The following is a 21,407-nucleotide window of genomic DNA, read 5'->3' on the forward strand; positions in this document are numbered from 1 at the left end:
TCAGGGTCAAATCATTGATCAAAGGGAGTTAGTTCATCAGTTTCTTTATAATGCATCACAGTATAGAGAACATCTTCCAATAAAGTTTGTGAGGATAAAAAGAAGTTTCAATTTTGTGCTACATGCAGTATTTATTGTCATTAATCTCTGTCTACCATGAGTGCTCTGACAGCATTTTTACTACACTGTGGTCAGATTTAACAAAATCTATGAAGGAATTGCCAAATGCATTACCAAGATCAGTATTTCTGTTAGTGAGAGAGCGAATTCTGCTGTTCGAAGCTCTGATTTTGACACTTCAACAAGTTTCAGATAAGGACATGTATCAAATGGAACTGACATTTAAATGCATCTGTTTTTGGATTAACATACAACCACTCAGCGCTTCCTTCGGATGGATTTGCATGAAATTTTGAGTGCGTGTCCAATTAGAGTTTGTGGTATGCATACCTTGTCATAACTATTGTGCAAGCCTGCTTTGAGTTAAGCCATTATGTGATATGCCACCCCCACATACACTAATAAACCAAATAAGCCTTGAGCCAAAAACATGGAGCCCTGGCACTCCAGCAGAGAGGATTGTGTGATCAACATGTCAGATCAGAGGATTTTTGCTGCTCACAGTACAACTTTGTCTTGTCATACTCCTTATTCAAAAGCCAATCTTGTCTCATTTTTTCCCCCTTCCTTCCTGCATCGCTTTTTAGGTCGTCTCTTGCAAGTTTGCTTGGGAACAAAGAAACGCATTTTAATGAATAAATGAATGTATTAGTTCAGGAAAATAAAAATATTTTTGCAGGGAGCTACAGTATTAGATGTGCCTGAGGGCCACAGCAGAACATGATTTTGACACAGTTTGTACAACTTGTGTCAAATCATCATAGAAGTCAAGTTTTTATACAAATTCAATCTCTCCAGTATTGAATCTTCATTTGATTGTCTCGGTCAGCTGGTGTACGTGAATGAAATTTGCAGGGACACCCAGTGATCCAAGCATCGCATTGCTTTGGCACACATGCTTCTCCAAATCATTTTAAACCAGAAAAAGAAGCTTCCGAACCCAAAATTGAAACCTTATAGAACGTTTTGGTCTCATTACATCCCCATTTTGTACCACGCGTGCCCGACCGTCCTGCTATGTCTTTGTCAGACAATGGAAAATAATTCTCTGCCCATTAAAATCAACACCTAGCCAAACCAGAAACTGCCCACTGGTTGATTGTGTGACAGTAGATGAAAGTCCGGACAAATGTTTTCAAATAGGCAGAGATGATTGTGTGGAGGACGGCAGATACCAAGAGGAATTACAGAACAGCACAGCCATTGTCAGGGGCCTCCGTACCCTTCATCTGTCTGACTGCTCCACAGGATGAAAGAGCTGAATGCATTACACAGAGCACGGCCGGTACCTGCTGTGTGGAGTCTCCCAACGTTTCATTTTTGTTGAGGGTTTCAGAACTTTTTCTTCATTTCCTGTGCAACTATCCTGGAAAGTGCAGTCATGGTTTTACAGTGAATTATGGCTTTAACTGTGCTTATTTTCTGACAGTTAGCTCGCTAACCCTGCAGTTTGTCTCTAAGGTTGGTGATATTGTTTTGCTAGCCTATGAAATGTTTAATTGCATTATATTACTAGTAAATTCTGAGGATAAATATTTGATTTGAGTTAAAATTACTGTATATTATAAATGCTTGTTAGTTAGCCCTGATGCTAAGTAAGCTTTAGCTGCAGATGTTTGTTAGCACGACAAGGTAGGCTAACTGTGCTTTGAACTAACAGCTAGCAGCCTGCTAATGTGCTCACAACCACACAGGTAGCATGCAGACTTGTTGCAGGTGCAAGTTTAACAGGCTGAACATCTTTGTGTTTGCATGCTAACATTGGCCAACTGGTATGAAACGAAACACTAAACACAGCCCAGGCTAAGCTAATAATGTTGTCAGTTTTGTAGGTGTTCAGCCATAAATCAACATAATGTTAAAGTCAGGGCATTGGCCAAAGCTATTACAATTATGGGAGTGAACTTTTACTGTTTTGCCAAACAGTTTTGCCAAACAGTTTCCTCTTTCATGATATTCTCTTCATCATTTGCTTAGATGGGTTCTGTGATTTTGGGGTGGCCCCCAGTCTTTCCCCTGGGCTCCATCTCTTGTGACAGGCCCCTGACCCCTCAGTCATACCTCCAGGGAGGAAAGTGACGCAGGATCAATGTGATTGTGTTGATTCAGTGTTTGCAGCCCCTAAGCAAGTTAACCTCTCTGCTCTTAAGGGCCCGTGGGACTTGCCACTCAGTCCTAAATGAAGACTTGTCCAGCAGGCTTGTCAACACATCCCAGCTTTATTTACCAACACAGCTTCCCATTTTCAGACACGAGATGTTTTATCAAACTTTTAACAGACACACCTCCAATATGATCTGGAATTTGGTTGTTAAATCTAAATATTCTGCAAGATTTTCATAAAATCACATACCAGAGTAAAACTATTAAAAGTCAAGTGAAGTTTTTACATATTAGATTGGCTATTTAAAGACTAATGTATTTACAAGCTGTCAAAATAAAGGTGGAAGTGAATACACTGCGCAGCATTGTTGGAGGAAACCACCATAGTTAAAAGGAAAAGCCATGAAGTGAGCTGCATGACGTCTGTGGAATTGAGATCACAAACACTTTTAAGGCCTCTCCTTTGAAGATCTCTTGACACAAATGGAAAGGAGGAATGATGGAACTGTCACAAAAAGCATTTCAGACAAACATAAAATAGGCCCTTTCAGAGAGTTAATTTGCATGGTAAAGTTTGTCATGCTCAGTTGCTGATGAGTCACCATGTACATGGCACACTCCTCTGACAGTGACATAATTCACCCAGTAGAGCTGATGACGAACTTTGATCCCATACACATTTAGAGCTCCACATTTATAGGTCATATAAGCACATAAATGATCTCTGGAGGCACTGAAATGCATCTGTTCTCATCTTTATCCACATGATATTCATTCTGTGGAAGAAATGTCTGTCAGCCGGGCATTTAATGAGCAAATGCTCTCAGTTTGGGGAGAGAAAAAGAGTTTCAGCTGCACAACTGGTAAATTCACTGCTCAGAAGAATTAAGGGAACATTTAATCATCACAGTAAAACACCAAGTCAGTTAAACTTCAGGGATATCAATGTGTCCATTTTGGAAGCACAAGTGATTGTGACTCAGGTACACCTGCTGTGGTGCAAATGAAAGTGACAACAGGTGCAATGAAGTGGCAAAATCAATACAACCCCCAGAAAAGGGAATGGTTTGGCATGTGGTGGCCTCAGACAATTGCTCTCTCCTTATCCTTCCTGACTGATTCTTCTCTAGTTTTGAGTTCTGTTGGAGTCCTGGTCACTGCTGGTAGCATGAGGCGGTACCTGCAGCCCAGTCAGGTTGCACAGGTAGTCCAGCTTCTCCAGGATGTCACATCCGTACGTGTGGTTGTAAGAAGGTTTGCTGTGTCTCCCAGCACAGTCTAAAGCGCATGAAAGAGATACCAGGAGAGCTGGCCAGGGCCATAGAGGGGCGTCAACCCAGCAGCAGGACTGCTATCTGCTCCTTTGTGTGAGGAGGAACAGGAGGAGCACTGCCAGAGCCCTACAAAATGACCTCCAGCAGGCTACTGGTGTGCATGTTTCTGACCAAACTGTCAGAAACAGACTCCAAGAGCGTGGCATGAGGGCCCGACTGCCTGTGCTCACTGCCCAGCACCATGCAGCTCGACTGGCATTTGCTTGAGAACACCAGAATTGGCAGGTCTGCCACTGGCGCCCCGTTCTCCTCTCAGATGAGAGCGGGTTCACACTGAGCACATGTGACAGGCGTCAAAGAGTCTGGAGACGCTGTGGTGAACGTTATGCTGCCTGTAACATCATCCAGCATGGCCAGTTTGGCGGTGGTTCAGTGATGGTCTGGGGAGGCATATCCTTGGAGGGTCGCACAGACTTCCATATCATGTCATGGTACCCTGACTGTCCTCAGAGCGATTATCAGACCTTACACTGGTGCAGTGGGCCCTGGGTTCTTCCTCGTTCAGGAAGTTGTTTGGCCTTCACGTTCCTCTGATCTAAATCCAATTGAGCACCTGTGGGATGTTATGTATCAGTGCATCTGACGCCACCAAGTACCGCTCCTCATCAAGAGCATGCCCAGACGTTGCCGGGAGTTCATACAGGCACGTGGGGGCCAGACACACTGCTGAGTCACATTAAGATTTGCCATGATGAAACTCATGCGACATTGTTCAGCCTGTGATTTAAATTTATCACTTTAATTTTCAGTGTGATTTGGAATCCTGCCCTCAGTGTGTTGTTGATTTTAGTTTCCATTGACCGTTGTTACATCAATTTGTTCTCAACAAATTATACAATGCACATCAATAAAGATTTTCAACTTGAACAATTCGTTCATCTTGATTTGATGTGTGATTTAAGTGTTCTCTCAATTTTTTTGAGCAGCATAACAGGGATGTGCTCATTAGCTTATGTAGTGTGCTTTCATAGGATGACCTTGGTTACTTCAAACCAGTTTGCATCTTGAAGTGGACAATACAGTCTGTACTTGAATCACATATGACAGTGTCTGTCAAACATTAAGAGTAAGACAGGAGAACATGTATTTTCTTTAGAATAGATACAAAGTGATGCAAACACATGTACTGTAGCGTCCTCTGATACTGCCTAATAAATGCACTCCAGTTGCTATGGGTGCCATTATGGTCTCTCAGTACTGAGGTCCCTGAAATATATAGCACAGGCAGACTATTCTTCAAAAATCTTGTAGATTCAAAATATATTTATATATTTGCAACGCATAACCCCTCATGCCTGAAAATACAGGCAGTCTCACAGAGCCTCTAACTGGCATCCATATACATAATTAACCTAATTATGCATGGTAGTCTGAATTGAAATGCACTGTAAATCCGGACATTAATGTCTAGACTGAGCTGTACGTGTAATCAACCTAATTTATGTTGTAAGGACCTCAGCACACTGCAACCTCATGAATGTAAGCCTGTGTTTATTGGCTGCTTCCCCCATTCTTCCTCTTGTCGTCCTTCCTCACTGATGGTGCCGATCTGCGTCACAACTCTTCCTCCGTCTCTTCCTCTTCTCCTGCTGGGCGGACCACCGCTCCCCAGAGGAGATGCTCATACTGATGCTCTCATTACCCAGTGTCAGCCATACCGCCGACCACCAGACGGGGCAAACAGGATTTTCCCTAAACCCTCGCACCCTCCTCCCATTTGTGCTCCATCTGGCCAGGAAAATCTGATCTGATCTTATCAGGTGAACCTTCTGGAGGCACAGAACCCTGTTAGGAGCTTGAATGTTTCCTATCCAAATTCAGAAATCAGATACGGGGGTGGATTTATGAGGTGAGTCAGGAAACTTTGCAGCACTAATCTTCAACTACAGTCTAAATGGAAGGTTAAACTCATAAAGGGAATGACTAACCTGAGTAAGAATCATCAGAGGGGATGGTATGTGAGCTACTGGTGAGCTATTTTGGATAATCCAGTCTGCACTGCACTAACCTGGAGATGAAGTTGAATGCTTAACAAAAGTCCATTCGACTTTTACGCATTTTCCCTAAATTTTCTCCCTTAATGCTTATGCACGGATAGCTGCACTCTCATAATCAGTCACATGGTCATCATTTGATTTCACATCCAAAGCAAAGCAACAAGTCATGAATTCCACAACCAACAAACCACATAAACTTGACACAACCTCTGAAGCAGTACGAACATATTTCCTCTTTTATTTACATTCCTTTTCAAATGTTAACATTTTTCGCTATAACTTTTGATCAGGTTGGCATTTGTTCTCATTAAAATAAATTGGCACAAGTAAAACATATGTAGACAAAAGTTTATTTACACCATACAACATTTTGTTTTTAAATATTTTATACAGAGCTGCAGACGAGAGAGCTTGCTGGGATCCTTCAAGCAGATTCTGCAGTATTAAAGTTGTGAAATATATTATTTATATAAAAGTGAGTATTATCTTTATTGCATTTAAAGCAATGAAGAATGTAGCTTGACAAACATTCATTTTAATATGACAGAAAAAATCCTCTTTGCCTCCCATGTTTTATATTATAAAGTAAAAAGTGTAGTAATGGCCAAACAGACTGTTATAAACTTTTTAAAAACCTGCATAAATATATACATTGTGCTCCCGGGTCCAGTTTTATGAAATCAAAACTAGACCCAACGAAGCTGGGACGACATGGCATGTCATTTGCTTTGTGAGAATTCATCTAGAGAGATTACCTTTTTTAGCCAATTCCTCAACAGATAATTTGAAACACATGATGGTAAATATTGTACACCAGGCTGCCCCACACTAAGTACACTAGTGAGAATACAAAAAGTAACACTGATGTTTTTTTTCCCCTTTTTTCTTTTTTCTCTCTCCTCAGTCCTTATATTGTATTGGCACATAATGTCCCTGCCACACTCGTATTATCCAGATATGTATGCCAAGGCTGTTAGAAAAGTCTGTTGCTTTATTCAGTGCAAAATACATCCCCATTTCCTCCTTCCCTAGTTTGCATTTTCTCCTTCTTCACCCTCTAGACCTCTGTTTGGAAGTCTCCCTCCTGGACGTCTAAGGGTAAGTTGACACACTTTTCCCACTCTGCAGGCGTCATCTCCAGTGAGTCCTTGGTTTCAGATTCTAGTACATTCATAGTGGCGTAATTCTGGTACTCACAGGCTGGATTGTAGCTCTCCCATGGGTTCTTGTTTGGCATTGCCTTGTCCTGTGAACATGGCCAGTGGGGTGTGATATTAGTGGCATGACATCCTCTGCAGCTTAACTGTTTTTTTTTTTTTTTTTAAACAAAAAAAGAAAAACTTTTACAGTGAATTCAGTTCATTCAAAAGGGCATCACATGAATTCCTACCCACTGCTAATTGAAAATAATGGATTAATGCTGTGGAAAGCATCAAATAACAAAAGATAATGGTAGTGTATTAAATGTGACCATGCTTACACTATTATCATGGAGTCATAGCACAATTGTGTTCTTCCCCAAGCTCAGAAACTGGTGCACTAAGTAGGCTTCATGTGTGAGCCATTCATCTGAATGTGCTCTCATTGACAGTCCCAAAGACACTATTGCAAAGAAGGGAGAGAAGCTGCTCCCAGTCAGGGAATATAAAATGGATACTAATGTCTGCAGCCAGCTCTGCAGTAGATTCATTTTGGAAAAAAAAAAAAGAAAGAAAAAGGGGGGAGTGAGAACGTACTGTAGTTTTCGTTTTCTATACAAAAGAACTTGCACTGGTAACTAAGCAACGGGCCTCAAATTACGCTGTGCTGTAGGAGTGATTGAAATGTGAGGATTACATGCAGCCAAAAGCCTGCTGCGTAGTCTAATAGTCTGGCTGTGTTTGGTCACCAGCCCAATTTCTATTTCTTGCATTCAGTACGGGAAACATTGCTGCTCGTCTGAGAGACGGATAAAGCTGGACGTCCCCATTGTCTACAGCTCCAGCCAGGTATGGAGACAGACGGTGGGACTTTCGATCTGCGGCAAGGTCACGAAAGAATTCCCGCAACTCGCCTGACGTCTAGATCCAGTGTGACAAACGAGAAGTTTCCCCCCACACAGTTGCAGTGAGAGAACAGTGAACTTAAGGGAATATTTATATAGATGTTGATAGATTAAATAATCTGCCATGCATTAATGGAAAAAATGATGGGGTTGCTAAGTAGATAAATGTGCAATGTAAATAAAAGTGCATTCATGGCCTTGCATTGGAATGGATGCACTCTATTGCAACACGATTACCAAAGGTCTTTCTTCCCTGAGACTGGCCTTGTAGAGAAAATGCTTTTAAGGGGCAGCCCCCCCAACCCCCCTGCCAGCTGCTGGCAAACCCACTACGTATAGGAAGGTTCGCTTCCACATGAATGCTTCAACTACATAAACGCTCATTTGCACAATCACACATTATGTGTCCTGCACCGGATATCTGAATAGGGTATTTGGATGTTGCTCTCTTTAACTGGCTGACTGCCACCCCCCTGGTTTCCTGTTACTCACCATGCTGCCCATATTTGGTATGTCTCGAAATCGGTCCAGGGTTTGAAATTTCTGATTCAGTTCCTGGAACAGCTCCATGTGTCTTTTCCTGGTGTGCATGACTTTCTGCAATGGCAAGGGTTTTTTCTTTGGTATTGACAGCCAATAATGGAAATGCATCTTCTTCTTCTCCACCCCCTCCAACTCTGATCAATTTGTTAGTGTCATGGTTTACTTATAGGCCAGGTTTGAAACAAATCTACTTGCCTCTGCATATATACAAGTGACTGCCAAAATAAAGGAAACACCAGGATAATTAAAGTTAAGGGGATACAATGCTGAAAGCCTGAACTATTTTAATTTGCAATGGTTGGAGTATCTGGATTAAACACAGTTCTTCAGTAACAAATTGCCTCATTTAGAGTTTTGTTGGCGTAAGGGAAATCCTTATAATCAAGCCTTGGCACAAGTCTTTCATACATCTAATCTAAAACAAAATGCACCCCACGCCAAAATAGCTGCCAAAGCCTCGTGTTTCCTTTACTTTGAAAGCTTGTATAATATATATGCAGTAAAGCCTGATTTAACAATGCAAAGGAAATGCTAAAACCTGCCGAAGGGGGTTCGAATATGTGTTTGCAAGCCAATATAATCATTCTTGAAACCAGTGGTAAAATCAGATGTGAAATGTGCAAATGACTTTAAAAGCATACATTTTGAAAATCAACATATAGCTAATGGATGTAGGAGATGGAGGAGGACAAAATGTAGATGAGAACTGTTGCCCTGTTTGTCAGTTGACAGCCTTGCTTTTACCTTAACTACACAGCATGTCAATAAATCTCATTGAGTCAAGGCTGTGTAACTCCAATAAGCTTAAGAGGCACAACAAGAACTAGTAAATCAAATGACAAACACAACTGCAAAAAAAAAATAGCTTTTCTCTGCATAAAAAAAGCTTGATGCATGTACTATGGAAGGAGACATTTTTTTTACGTACCTCGAAGTCCAGATCAGAATATCGTGACTTTCGTCTCTGTGAAAAGAAAACACGAAGGCATTAAGTTATTCAGTCGTGGGTAAAAGATGATGTGAACATTACTGAGGTGTATGGTCTGTGTCGTCTGCACTTAATCCACATGAGCATATGTACCTCTAAGGAGCTCATAGATATTGTCGACCCTGTCTCACTCCTAGAAAGCCCGGCGCTTTCCTCCATCTCAGCGAGGAAGTTCTTAACAGCCGTGCGAGGTTCGAAGGGCAGGTTTTGCATCTGCTCCGGAGCGCTAGGATACTGCTGCTCCAGGTTCACATTCATGTGGTCCATGCCTGACGGGCTGATATTGAAATCAGGACTCATCTTGTAATGCATCAGCCTCTCGTGTGGCAGCGTATCCATCGTGATGTTCATCTTGGTGTCCTCTTTCAGGAGGGTGGACGTGTTACATGACCCTGACACCGCTGCTGCGGAGGCGCGAGGCATGACTATGTAGTCTGTCTCCATCATCTGGCCCTGCGCCGGGAGGCCCTCCATGTCATGGCCAACCATGTCATGGTCGCTCTGGCGCATGGCGTCGTCGGTGCACAGGTAAACAGTGCGGCGCATGTCGGCGTTGCTGTCTGCCATGCACTGCTCCTTTAGGTCACCCACTCCCATTGGCATGTGCAGAGCTGAAGGCTGCTGGATAATCACTTTGGAAATGATGTTGCCAGGCAACGTGGAGTAGTTGAGGCCCTCAGGGGCCTTCTCATCCTCCTCATCATTGAGGGAAATGCGGGAGAGGGTGCCTGTTATGGTGGCGGCGCGACAAGAGCCCATGTCTTTGTGGAGTGCTGCAGGGCAGAGTGACACAAGGATTAGTTGGAATTTGTCAGTAATGAAAGTAGTGTCACAGTTTGTCTGAGATTATCCAGCATACGACCAAAAGAACAAGAGAATTCAAATCAATAAGAGCCAATTCCCACAGGAGTTTGTGCTGCCGAGGGTAAACTGTAATGAGAGGACAAATAACTGAGATTATGCATTAAGTGTGACATTATGCCTGAATGCAAAGGGGCACGCAGCAGATACAGGTATCTCTGGAGGATGACACAGCAAATAAGGCAGCATGGTCTCATTCTCTCCCCACAAATTCATCCTGCGGTGTCCTAATCCTAATTTAATGATTGGTGATGACCTTGTGTTCTAAGAAACAGCAGATATCCATCCAGAAGCACCTCCCACTTATGAGAACACGCTGCTGTCCCCACTGAGCGCTTTAATCTTCGCATCATGAATTATGTTGTCTGTTCGCAAAAGGCGAGGCAAGGAGATCACAAGGCCAACAAACACTCGCCGCTTTGTCTGAGGCTAATTTAATGCTCAGTGTCGACATGGGGGAAATCTGTTATTCATATTGAAGAATTCCTCTGATCAAAGTTTACACCCATACACTGTAGACTGACACTGCAGACATCACTTCAGCAGCCGACACTAATCCCTGCTTGTAAACAACCAAGTTAAACTCCGTGAGTGCATTTCTCTCCGACTGCACCTCTGCTTCGGTCTGAGTCTGGTCATGATTTATAAATGACACCTGTGTGCTCTGCCTTTTTGTATCGGGTATGTCCACTTTAGCTTTACAAGCCCGCACAGCGTGGAGCAACGTGGGTCAGAAGAGCCAGACGGCCCTTTCGTCTCTTAACAAGCTGTGTTTCTGAGAGCTCTAACTAATGGTCAGCTTGGTTATCCCCTGCAGGTCCATTTAGGATGTGTTCTTCATTGGTTTGGAAGGGACTGGAGGGAGACAAGGCTCTGGGCTTGCCACCGCCAGTTACATGCAGGATGCACGGCGCGATCCCGGAGGAGCGTTAATTCACGACTGTTTTATTAAATCATACTTGTCGAACAACAATTACCGTGGCTCATAAGTACGGAAGAAGCAGATGCAGGAATCAGGAAGCAATATTACCTTTCCATCAGTATGAACCGAGGAAGAAAATCCTCCCAAAATGAGACACATAGCACCCACGCACTTATTCTATGACATGTTAATGAAAAACATAATTACGAAGTGCGACTGCCAGAAGATGGGAAAAGCTGCTGTTACTCACATTTATTGCAGTAAATCCGAAAAAATAGAGTGAATATCCAACAGCTCTCTTTATACTGTTTTGTTCTCAGATTAAAGTCAGTGTTTCGGTAACTGTGAAAAAACTCCTGTGGGGATTGTTGGTAGTTATGTAACCTCAGCTATTTTTTACTGTCTAAACTCTTTTGGGGTTTTTTACATGCCAGGCAAGGAGAATCCAGTTAAAAAGAGACCATCTGTTCTTTACCTGATCGGCAGGCGATGTCCACATCTTTCTCAAAGTCCGTCTGTAGGGAGAGGACAGTCAAATATTCAGTATTGCTAAAAAAAAAATGAAGCCTTTTCTACTGTATGCTGCGTTCTTAAAAAAACCAGAGGCATACTCATCTGTAAAACCCAGCTGCAAGATTAGGATCAATAACATTTTTTTTATTATTTCCCCATGCTTTAGAAAAATGCAGACATTTTTTTCCCTCTGCTTCATCTTAACAATACATCAATAAAACAGCTACGGAAAAAAAATGCAACCGCAGCAGCTGGGAAGTATTTTGTGCGTACTGCTAATGACTGTATTGAACCAGGGGCCCCTGACACCATTCTGCTATCATGAAAACTATTTCACTGTGAGGGGCATTAGAATACTAATGGCAGATCATTGCTATGATGTGCCAGTGGCGGGGTCGTGCTAGATGAAGAGACTGGTGTCCCATTCGAAAGGTCAGGCAGGGAACAGTCCTCTATTACCCCGTGAGAGGAAATGAGAGGCATGCACTGCAAACATGGACAGTAAGTTCAATCAAACAGAAATAAAGGATTGCTTGTAGGGCCTAAGAAAACCAAAGGGAGCTAATGCCATTTATCAGAGGGCCAAGTGTCCAGCCTGCATGTAATTGCAGCTTTGCCAAAGCGTTGTGTGGAAAATTATAAACCTATGGGAAACAATGTCTTGTGTTTTAGAGGCCATATTAAAGAGAACAATAAAGACTAGAAAATTAAAAGGCATGAAGGGCACAAGTTAAATTAAGGTCAATGGAGAACAAGGGGTTTGCATGTGCATTATAAATAACCAGGGAACATTGTCAGCTTAGATTATAGAGGACCTAATGGTTACAGAAAACACGGGGTAACTGCACCTACCATTATCTGAGCATGCCCATTAGGGAAGGTTCCTGTTGCATCACCGCTGATTGGGTCTTGGCAGTTTCTGAGCCGGCATCTGAAAGCATCTTGGACCTAAAGCCGAGGAGGGGGGGGAGTCAGTCTGTCATTGTGTCCACAATACTGCATATCACATGCTTATAGACACAGTTTGAAAGTTCACTATTGATTTTGTTATGAGGTCTTGTCCCCTGTCAAGTCTGAAAAGGTGCGGTATTTTAGCTGTGAAAGTGGTCAGAAAATGACTCTCTGGAGCAAGTTAAGACATCTCCAATTGAGCAAATCTACTCCCTGCAACTTTTTGAATGAAAAAAAAAGGAACTGAGAAGAACAGCTTGTATATCAAAATAAACAAAAGATCACGGGTGAAACAATGATGACTTCAAATCATCCTCTACCTCTCTCCGTAGGATACAGTGCACCATCACAATGACAAAACCCTGCAGTGAGTCAAAGACCGCAAAGAGGATCTGAAAGAGGATGGAGCGCTTGTCCGTCATGGCGAGCACTGCAGACATCCAGGTCAAAGCCAGCAGAGGTAGGACGACACAGGAACTCCACAGGGACGCCCTGAGAGGAGGAAGGAAGGGTCGTGTAGAGGAAATAAAAGCAAGCAAATTGGTGTAGATAACACGACAAGGCCCCAGCTGGAAGGTAACATTTCCAGCAGGGACTTAATGTGCATGCTAGCAGTCCTGTAAAATACGCCTGTAGCATCGCATGTTTACAGTACGAGATTCTTTTAGTGCTCTGATGTACTGTGGGTGTGATTGGAACATCAGTTCACGCTGCAGTGCACTGCAGTATGGTACTGTAGAGGTGGACACGCTGTACATGCAGAGACTCCCCATAGCATCGTCTTATTGATTCACAGACACTGACAGGCACTTACATTGCATTGCTAGCTGTAGTTGCTGATAAAGCAGTTGTTGATACAACACCACATTTGGCACACTTGAGAGTTAATCCTGTATGCGGCTCACTCATCTGTCTGTGGGACACAGAGACAACAGCATGACAAACAACGCTAACAGCCACTACCCCGACTTTAAATTCTCCCCCGTCACATTAGCAGCAGCAGAAGCAGCCAGTGTGTGGGCGTTTGAAATGATTTTCATCTTGGACTGATTCTGCCAAAGAAGTACGAAGCCACGTCGCTCCCGAGAGAGATCTGACCTCTTTATGTTTATGCCTCTAATTTCCTTTTCAACAGCAAGAAAAAGGAGGTCTGAATCTCCATATGTATAAGAAAATCAAAGCATATTTATACTTGTGCATGAAGTGGAGAAGAAAAACGGAGGTACTAACAAGGACGTGCTGTCATACCCTGCACGGTGCTTCAGCTTCTTGTCCAGTATGCCGTCCCTGGACACTAGCTTATTGAACACCAAGATCCCGATCACCATGTTGACCTGGCATACAGGAAGAGGAGAGGAACATTAGCTTTTCAATTAAAGAGATTAGCTCAAAACCAATGTTGAATCTTAATTTCCCAGTCTGACATTCTGCAGCACATAGGTAGATTTAATGTCATTAGCCTGCAGGCTTTTTTTTTTTTTTTCTTCCCTTGATTTTCTTACTGCGCTGAGCTTTGACCTCTACCTTCTTTTTGCTCATCTCTGTGGCATTTGGAGTCAGTGGATGAGGCGTGCCCCTGGATACTCAGCCCAGCACAACAGCCTTAAGAAAAGATCTGCTTGACAAGAAACACTTGTCCTCTCAAAGGCACCTTCTCCTATTATTAGCAGTGCCCACACTACTAGAAAACACAGGGCGACTTAGAGACGCTGAGTAGCAAATTCTTTAAAACATTCAGCTACAATCTATTTCAAATCCCTCTAGCTGAGACAAAGAGCTCATTCAGTATTTATATAAATACATTTGGGGAAGTTTTTATCCAACAGGCTTTGTTACTGGGAGACATTTTATTTTGATGTAACAGTATCAATACAGTGATAACAGCAGCATGGTGTTCGGTCTCACTGCAGAGGCTTGTTCTTGCCATTTTCGCAGAGATTAGCTTGCGTTCCTCAGAGGTCCATCATGAATGAACGCCACAGCACAAGACGTTTAGTCACTTTTTAAAAGAAATGTCTGAAATGGCTTTACTTCAAATCGCACCACACAACAGAGGTTTGACGATAGAGACCGTGAGTCAGTACTCGTTGTCCTCAGTCCCTCTGACACACACTCAGCGAATTGCATAATCTCACTCTTTGTGTGATTTTCTCTGTATAACAATGTAAATACAAGATGATTAAAATACCCCAGTATATTAGATTTGAGCAAATCTAACACATAAATACTTGATAACTTCAAAGCTACATGGAGCACCATTATGGCAAATGAAAGGGAATTACTTGAGCACATTGCCTGATGGGACGCTCATTAGTTTGACTTTGAAACCAGAGAGTGTTCCTCCTGTTAGGCATTTTCAATGCAACGTTTTGTCGCCTTTTAGCGCAGCGCAGTTCAGCCACGTTGATACTGTACCATCACTTAAACTACATTATGTCTGCGTGCATCTTTTTCTTTCAAAACAAGCAGCAAAATGTCAAGATTAGTTTTAAGCTATGCAACGCTTTGTGTGTTAGGATGGATTTCTTCTCATATTGCTTCAGCAGGATTAGCACAGAAAGATCAATATTTTTCTGACGCCTCAAACATTGGCTTGGTTGGTTAGAATTTTCTGCAACGTACCAGAACAACAGCAGCTGCGGGTCCAACAAAGGCATACAGGAGCCCACCCTCCAAAGACAGCCAACAGCTGCAGGGAAAAGCAGGAAAGAGCAGTTAACTCCCACCAAGACATTAACATCCAAGTTAATGGTGCACGCCAGCATACAATTGTATTTCTCCCAATTGTCAGGGGAGAAGTGCCATATGCTGTAACTCTATTTCCAAAGTTTCACAGGATAATAAAATGCTAAAGAGATTTTAAGCAGTGTTTATGCGCTCAGCATCCAGCAGGGATACAACTCACACGAAATTGGGGTCTTGCTGCGCTATTTTGAAATTTGATTGGGTTCAGGGGACTTTGTTTATGACACTATTTAGGAGAAGTAAGCCACTGCATGAGCACTTAATTATTACTCTTAAGCATTACCATGAACCTACTGCATGTGCACTGAATAATGAATGCAGATAAAAAAGAAAAACTTACTATAATGATGTCCCATAGCCCTTTGTTTTGGTGAATCCCATTGAAACAGCGACCACTAAAGCTGGTAATCCTTAAAAAAGAGAAAACAATCAATAGTTATTCAAGAAGCTCTCGTCAGAACTGAGAGCATAAGCCCACTTCAGTGCAGGAAAAGTCAGCCTCTGTGCCTCGCAGTCATTAGAGGAAGTGCAGCAAGATTCCCTCTGTTAGAAGCTACAGTATGAGACAATCATCTGACAATATATGATCAACGATATGCATTTCAGTGTTTCAGTCAACATAATGTGCAGTGTTCCATTACGTGGCAGAGGAGAACAGACTGTACTGTGCTTTGACAAAATGGCAGGAGTGCATCGAGTCCAGAAAAGCACGTCGTGAAATTTCATCACTGTACTGTGAGAAATTCCCCCCACCCTCCACACCTTTTATTTCATTTATTTATTTATTTATTTTGCTGTATGGCTCCTCATTATAGATGGGTGTAATGGATTCGGTCCTTACTACTGTGTGCTCAGAATATTAACGCTTTTTCCTCTCGGAGCAGCACAGGCAGGTGCTATTGATGTAATCAGTTTCCTGGAGGCAGGAGGCGAAGACCCTGTAGCCATCCAGTGCCTCTCTGCAGTGCTGAAGAGGTAAAGAGTGCCGAGTGTACACAAGCATGTCATGAATCACCGCGCGGGCAACAGCCTGGTGGAGACGCTGCACTTCAAACAGGCTGAATTAAGAGACAACAGGTACCGCGTGCTGCACGTCGCTTTGGAAATCAATTTTCAAAATGTCCTGTTTCGACACCGGTGGTAATCTGCAGAGGATTAGGGTAATTTTACTGTCAAGTCATTCCATGTAAAAAATAGAAATAGCATCCATATTATGTGATGCATTTCTATTGTCAAACAGCAGGACACCGGCTGTCTTATTTACCATCAGATTTGTCTGTTACAGCGTTTTTTTCATTGTAGAAATCTATGTGATTGTAGACCAGCCTTTGTCCATTTTTTTTTTTTTTTTTTTTTTTTTTGCAGCAGGCACTGCAATGACTAAGAGAACCTTGTTTGTTGCTAGGTAACAAGAAGAATGAGTGTGGGCTCTTTCATAATCAAATTGATTTTTTTAAAGGAGAGATTTCTAGTTTTCTGTGAGAAAGAGACCTTTGGACGAGGATTCAGACTGACACATATCAAATAAAGAAAAAAATCTTTTACATTTTCATACAGATATTTTGTCTCCCTGTGTTTATTGACACACACACACACACACACACACACACACACACACACATATATATATATATATATATATATATATATACAATTGTCATTATTGTCATTATTCTATTTTTTTTCTTTTGTTGTGCGATATTCAAGTGCAGGGAACGCAGCGTGGGAGGCAGGAGATACTTAATTATCTGAGATCCAGGCTGAATAAAATCTGTAGCAACATGGATAATAAACACATTGTACTGGTTGCAATGTGCTACCTGTATTTCATTTGTGATACATGTTACAAGTGCTTGAATGTTAGACTTTGCAAAGGACTGCAGAATATGTATAATCACACAGCGCACACTGAAACCAGCTTGAGTGCATAAATTCAGTATATTTTACCTGTGCAAACATTTCACTCCCCTGAACTCCATTTCTGAGGGGTCTTAGATAAAAAGTATTCCGCTGCAGTGTAAATCCTCGGCTCACGCCCTCTTTATCAGACATAAGGTCATTGTAGCCTGCTATGGGAGATCTGCAACAGTCTGTCTTACGCCACTGCTCAAGGCCAGTCCATTTACCCAGCCCTCAGAGAGCTTGACTGGAGCACAAAAGCATCACAACAAAGAGCCTGACAGGATGAAGATCTGGCTGCCCCACAGAGAGGATGAGAATGGCAGATTAAAAAAGAAAAAAAAAAAGATGTGCATGTACTTGGAAAGACACCTTGGCCGGAGACCTTGAGAGAAAATGGCAGCAGCAAGGTATGATGGGAGATAATGAAGGGGTTTAGGAGGACATACTGTTTACTTACCCCAGCCCAGACACAGAAAGCGCTTGCGGATGAGCCTGGTGCGAACCTTTCCTGTCACCGCCATGTAGGACTGCCAGGCCTCTGTGAGGACCCAGCAGAACGATGCCAGGAAGAAGAAGTGCAGAAAGGCTGTCGTCATGATGCAGACACCCTATTGATACAAGAAAAAAAGGTCTGAATTAAAAAAACGCAGCTAACCATTACCTTTAGAATAGCTGATGGAGGTGCAGCTGTAACAAATGCCGACAGCATCAGATTCCACAAGTACAGATTCCTGTGTAGCAAGTGGCTCCCTGCAGGTAAACGTCAATTATATTGATATTTCTTTATTTCCTTGAACTGTTCTTGAAGCACGGACAGTATTTGCCTGTCTAGACCATCCACTGAAGTCCCATCATGTGCAGTGAATGCAACAACGCGTTGGCTTAAACTGCAGCAACAGAGGTGGCAGTTGTAGTAAAGATCAGAGGCAGGCTAGCTGACACAGAAAACCATGGCGTAGCATTCTTCTGCACTAACCCTCATTAGTATGCTGGGGATCCCACCTGGAGGCATGTGAGCCAAGGTCAACTGTTTTACACAGACAGGAAGGGAACAAACCACAACACTGCTTAAACGATACACAATGCACGCGTTGGTGGCAGATTGTATTCAGGCTTGACAATGTAGTGGCACTTTTTCAGCTCCATTAGCTCGTCCATCTTTGTTCCACTGAGAGCTGCATCTCCAAATGGGATTGTTTAGAGGAGGATTAGAAATAAAGAAGTATCCTTAGGAATCTTGTCATTGCACGCTGACATTTGTGAGTGAGAAGAGATTACGCTTTTTTCCCCAGTTCAGACTGTTTGCAGTGTGAAGCTGTGGTAATCTGAGCAATGCTGCACAAAAAGGGAAAGATTGAAGTGTATCATCTCGTCCCAGGGCGTCCACACCATACTGTGAGATCTCCCATACACTTTACATCCCCACTGAGAGAAGCACACTAAATCCATCCAACGCCTGTGGTGTTCATGGGGTTCGTACGAGATAATAATCCTGCACGAGAGGTGGGAAATTCTGTTTACCTACCCTCATGCGGGATGTTAAGCATGTACATGTGGATTTAGTTAGAAAACATTTATTATAATTCATGCAGGATGCATTCAGGTGCCGTAATTCCGATGTGGAACTTAAATATAATGGTCTGTAAAAAAAAATAAACTTGCTTACAATGACAGGATACCTTACACATGTTTGTGCTGTTATTCTGCGGTGCAGGTCATGGTGGATGCTGCTAGGTCAGTCCAACATATATTCACTTCAGCAGTGGTGAAACTTAGCAGTAGAAAAGATCTGCTGGGAAAATATGTTATGCTATTGTGGCGGCATAAATGGCAAGTGCTAGCGAATATGAGTCCGTCCTGGCAGATTCAAAGTGTTTGAAGATTAACAAGATCAGCAGTGTGATCTTTTACAGAGCAAACACTTTTTTTTTATACTTGAGTGTTAAATATTCCAGCCTTTTAAAATGTACCTGTATCTGCCAAAATCTTCATGGTGTGCTGTGAGAGTCAGCTTTGACATTTTGGAGTTTATCAGTAGATTCTAAGTGGGAACGTAGAGAACATCAGCACAGCTTTCTAAAGTCTTGTAGGCAAATCGGTTTATTTACACTCTTATAAGAACAGTGTTCGGTGTTTAAATGCCTCAAACGTCCCACAGGAAACAGGAATACAACTGTGCTTTAGCTTTTAAGTGCATACAGCCGCTTTTGTAGAAATCACACACATTCTGTGCTCTAAATCTTGGTCTAATAAGCTTTGCTTTGAATGAGAAGTACCACTTATTATGCTAAATGTTAGCTACTCCTGGAATGTTTCTGTCTTTCCATACAGATTTATGCACTCTGTGATCTCTATGTTAGCATGCTACTGTGCTGTATGTGATCATTATCAGACAAACATGACAAATCAATGAGGAAAAGTTTAATGTGAAGGTAAAAACAACAACTTTAGAGGCTTTTAAGTGAAGGAGACAACAGGGGGATGGGAAATCAGCATGCACGGTCGCCATACTGCCTGTAGTTACACCCGAAGCTAATTCTAGTGTTGCTGTTGCTCATGTGCTGTCCAAGGTGCTGAAAATAGAGCCTGCCTTGTTTCCTGGAAACAGGTCACATGCAACCGTTACATTTCACGGCCTATACCATCCGGGCTCAGGAGCTCTCAAAAATAAAAACTGTACATTTAAAAAGAGAGATAGGACATTATGATAGCACCAGTTTGACATAGACAGTCGCACACAAACAAGGTTGAAACCTGGAGTTCACACTGGCCTTTAGAAAGGCAAATACCGGGAGATGTTGAGCTCACTGTGTCAGTATCCATGGAAACTGAGGAAGTGAGGAAGGGACCACATTAAAACATTGCAGAGCTGACAGACATGAAGGTAGGAGTGGGGTTGATGGGGAATACTTCCAGTTCAGTAATGGCAGTTAGGACAGGAAATTTGAAGAATTTCTTACACTGGCCCAACTAAACTCTGCCTGGAAGGTCTGGCCGGATGTTAAGATCTGAAACTGAAGATGTAGTTGCCACAAACTGGCGACTCTTAATGGAAAAAGGGAGCATTTCATTGTTGCTCATAGCGAGCCTGAAAACACCCTCTTCATCACTGGATTAAGCTAATGTTGACTTGGTCAATCACCATTCATTTGGTCCAGATCACACTGTAACTTTTCATATTCCCGCTATTGCTGCAAGAAGCACTTAAAGAGATCTAAGAAGTAGCTTGCTGGGGGAGAAGCACATTAATTGTACTGTATGTAGAATGTAGTTCTGCGAAGATCTACTGCGTTATTTAAAATGCTGCAGATGAATCCAAGCCAGACCTGAGAACATTACTTTCATCTTCCCAACCGTTGTGAATCAGTGTGGGAGGAGGAGGCTGGCTGTTATTTTGACTGAAGCACCCTCCGTTTGAATCAAGCAACAAGTGCCCCAGTGCTTCATACAGTAGGTGCTCGGGTGGAGGACATTAAAAACTCCAAACAACAAAGTGGTGGTGGTGGTGGATGTGGCAAAGTGTTGTTGAAGCACAGAGAAACACGGAACAAAATGCATCGACTTTAACACTGCAGTCAGAAAATGGCTACTCCTACTTCCAGTTCTATGGATGTACCTCACAATAACCTGGAGCGAGCTCATACTTATGACACTTCTGCTCCTGCCCACTTTATTTCAGTGTGTAACACTTGTAAGGCTCCAAACAATCAACCTCACAAGAGGAGTCCTGCTGTTATTAAGCTGCTACCAGGCATGTGGGAATGAGCTGTGCGATGGCTTTGATTGTGACTATTCTTCAGTCATTTGGTTACGACGTTCAACCTTTGACTGAAATGCAGGGATGAATGAAATCACTCTTTCCTGCTTCTCTCTATAAGGGAAGTCAAGCATCCTGCACTAAAAATATACTACTGCTCATATGTTCATACTGCTGTTACTGCACATGTAATATACAGCACATATATGACCTTGAGCACGCCTGTTTTACGTCTTGTATGAACATGCATAGAAATAATTTTTTTCTTAAAAAGTGGAAAAAAACATTTCATTCTTCATTTTTTTTAAAACACAGTGGAACAAAATGGTCAGGGCTCGTGATTTTCAGACTGCTGTTTTCCTTTTAATGATTTTTGGGGATATTTTTTGCCTTTATTGGATCGCAGAGACAGACAGGAAAGGGTATGACATGAAACAAAGGTCGCCGGCTGGAATTGAGCCAACAATGTTGTGGTTGCCATGCGGCTTGCGTTGTAACCACTGGGCTACCGAGGTGCTCCACTTTTCCATTGCTACTATCATCACTAAATAATATAAACGAACATATGGAAGCTCTGGATCTACTGAACTGATGGGAACATATAGAATATTTAATACAAGGAGAGTT

General features: G+C 42.4%; 1 protein-coding gene across 13 annotated transcripts in view; it reads right to left on the reverse strand.

Annotated features, from left to right (window-relative positions):
• Positions 1-5,764: 5,764 nt before the first annotated feature.
• Positions 5,765-21,407, reverse strand: part of adgrb3 (adhesion G protein-coupled receptor B3) — a 113,502-nt gene continuing 97,859 nt past the window's right edge. For 7 of the 13 annotated variants that reach the window (XM_076742530.1, XM_076742529.1, XM_076742540.1 and 4 more), the window contains 12 exons: positions 17,481-17,631; positions 15,462-15,531; positions 14,999-15,065; positions 13,607-13,710; positions 13,191-13,289; positions 12,697-12,868; positions 12,278-12,373; positions 11,388-11,427; positions 9,223-9,902; positions 9,070-9,105; positions 8,091-8,195; positions 5,765-6,857 (listed from right to left, as the gene is read on the reverse strand). In XM_076742530.1, coding sequence (XP_076598645.1) covers positions 6,612-6,857; positions 8,091-8,195; positions 9,070-9,105; positions 9,223-9,902; positions 11,388-11,427; positions 12,278-12,373; positions 12,697-12,868; positions 13,191-13,289; positions 13,607-13,710; positions 14,999-15,065; positions 15,462-15,531; positions 17,481-17,631 — 1,866 coding nt within the window. In that variant the 3' untranslated portion in view covers positions 5,765-6,611. The remainder of the gene's footprint in view (positions 6,858-8,090; positions 8,196-9,069; positions 9,106-9,222; positions 9,903-11,387; positions 11,428-12,277; positions 12,374-12,696; positions 12,869-13,190; positions 13,290-13,606; positions 13,711-14,998; positions 15,066-15,461; positions 15,532-17,480; positions 17,632-21,407) is intronic. The other 6 variants (XM_076742533.1, XM_076742539.1, XM_076742532.1 and 3 more) reach the window with 5 other exon arrangements.

This window comes from Chaetodon auriga, chromosome 11 (assembly GCF_051107435.1).
Source record: "Chaetodon auriga isolate fChaAug3 chromosome 11, fChaAug3.hap1, whole genome shotgun sequence".
In the NCBI taxonomy this organism is placed as follows: Eukaryota; Metazoa; Chordata; class Actinopteri; order Chaetodontiformes; family Chaetodontidae; genus Chaetodon; species Chaetodon auriga.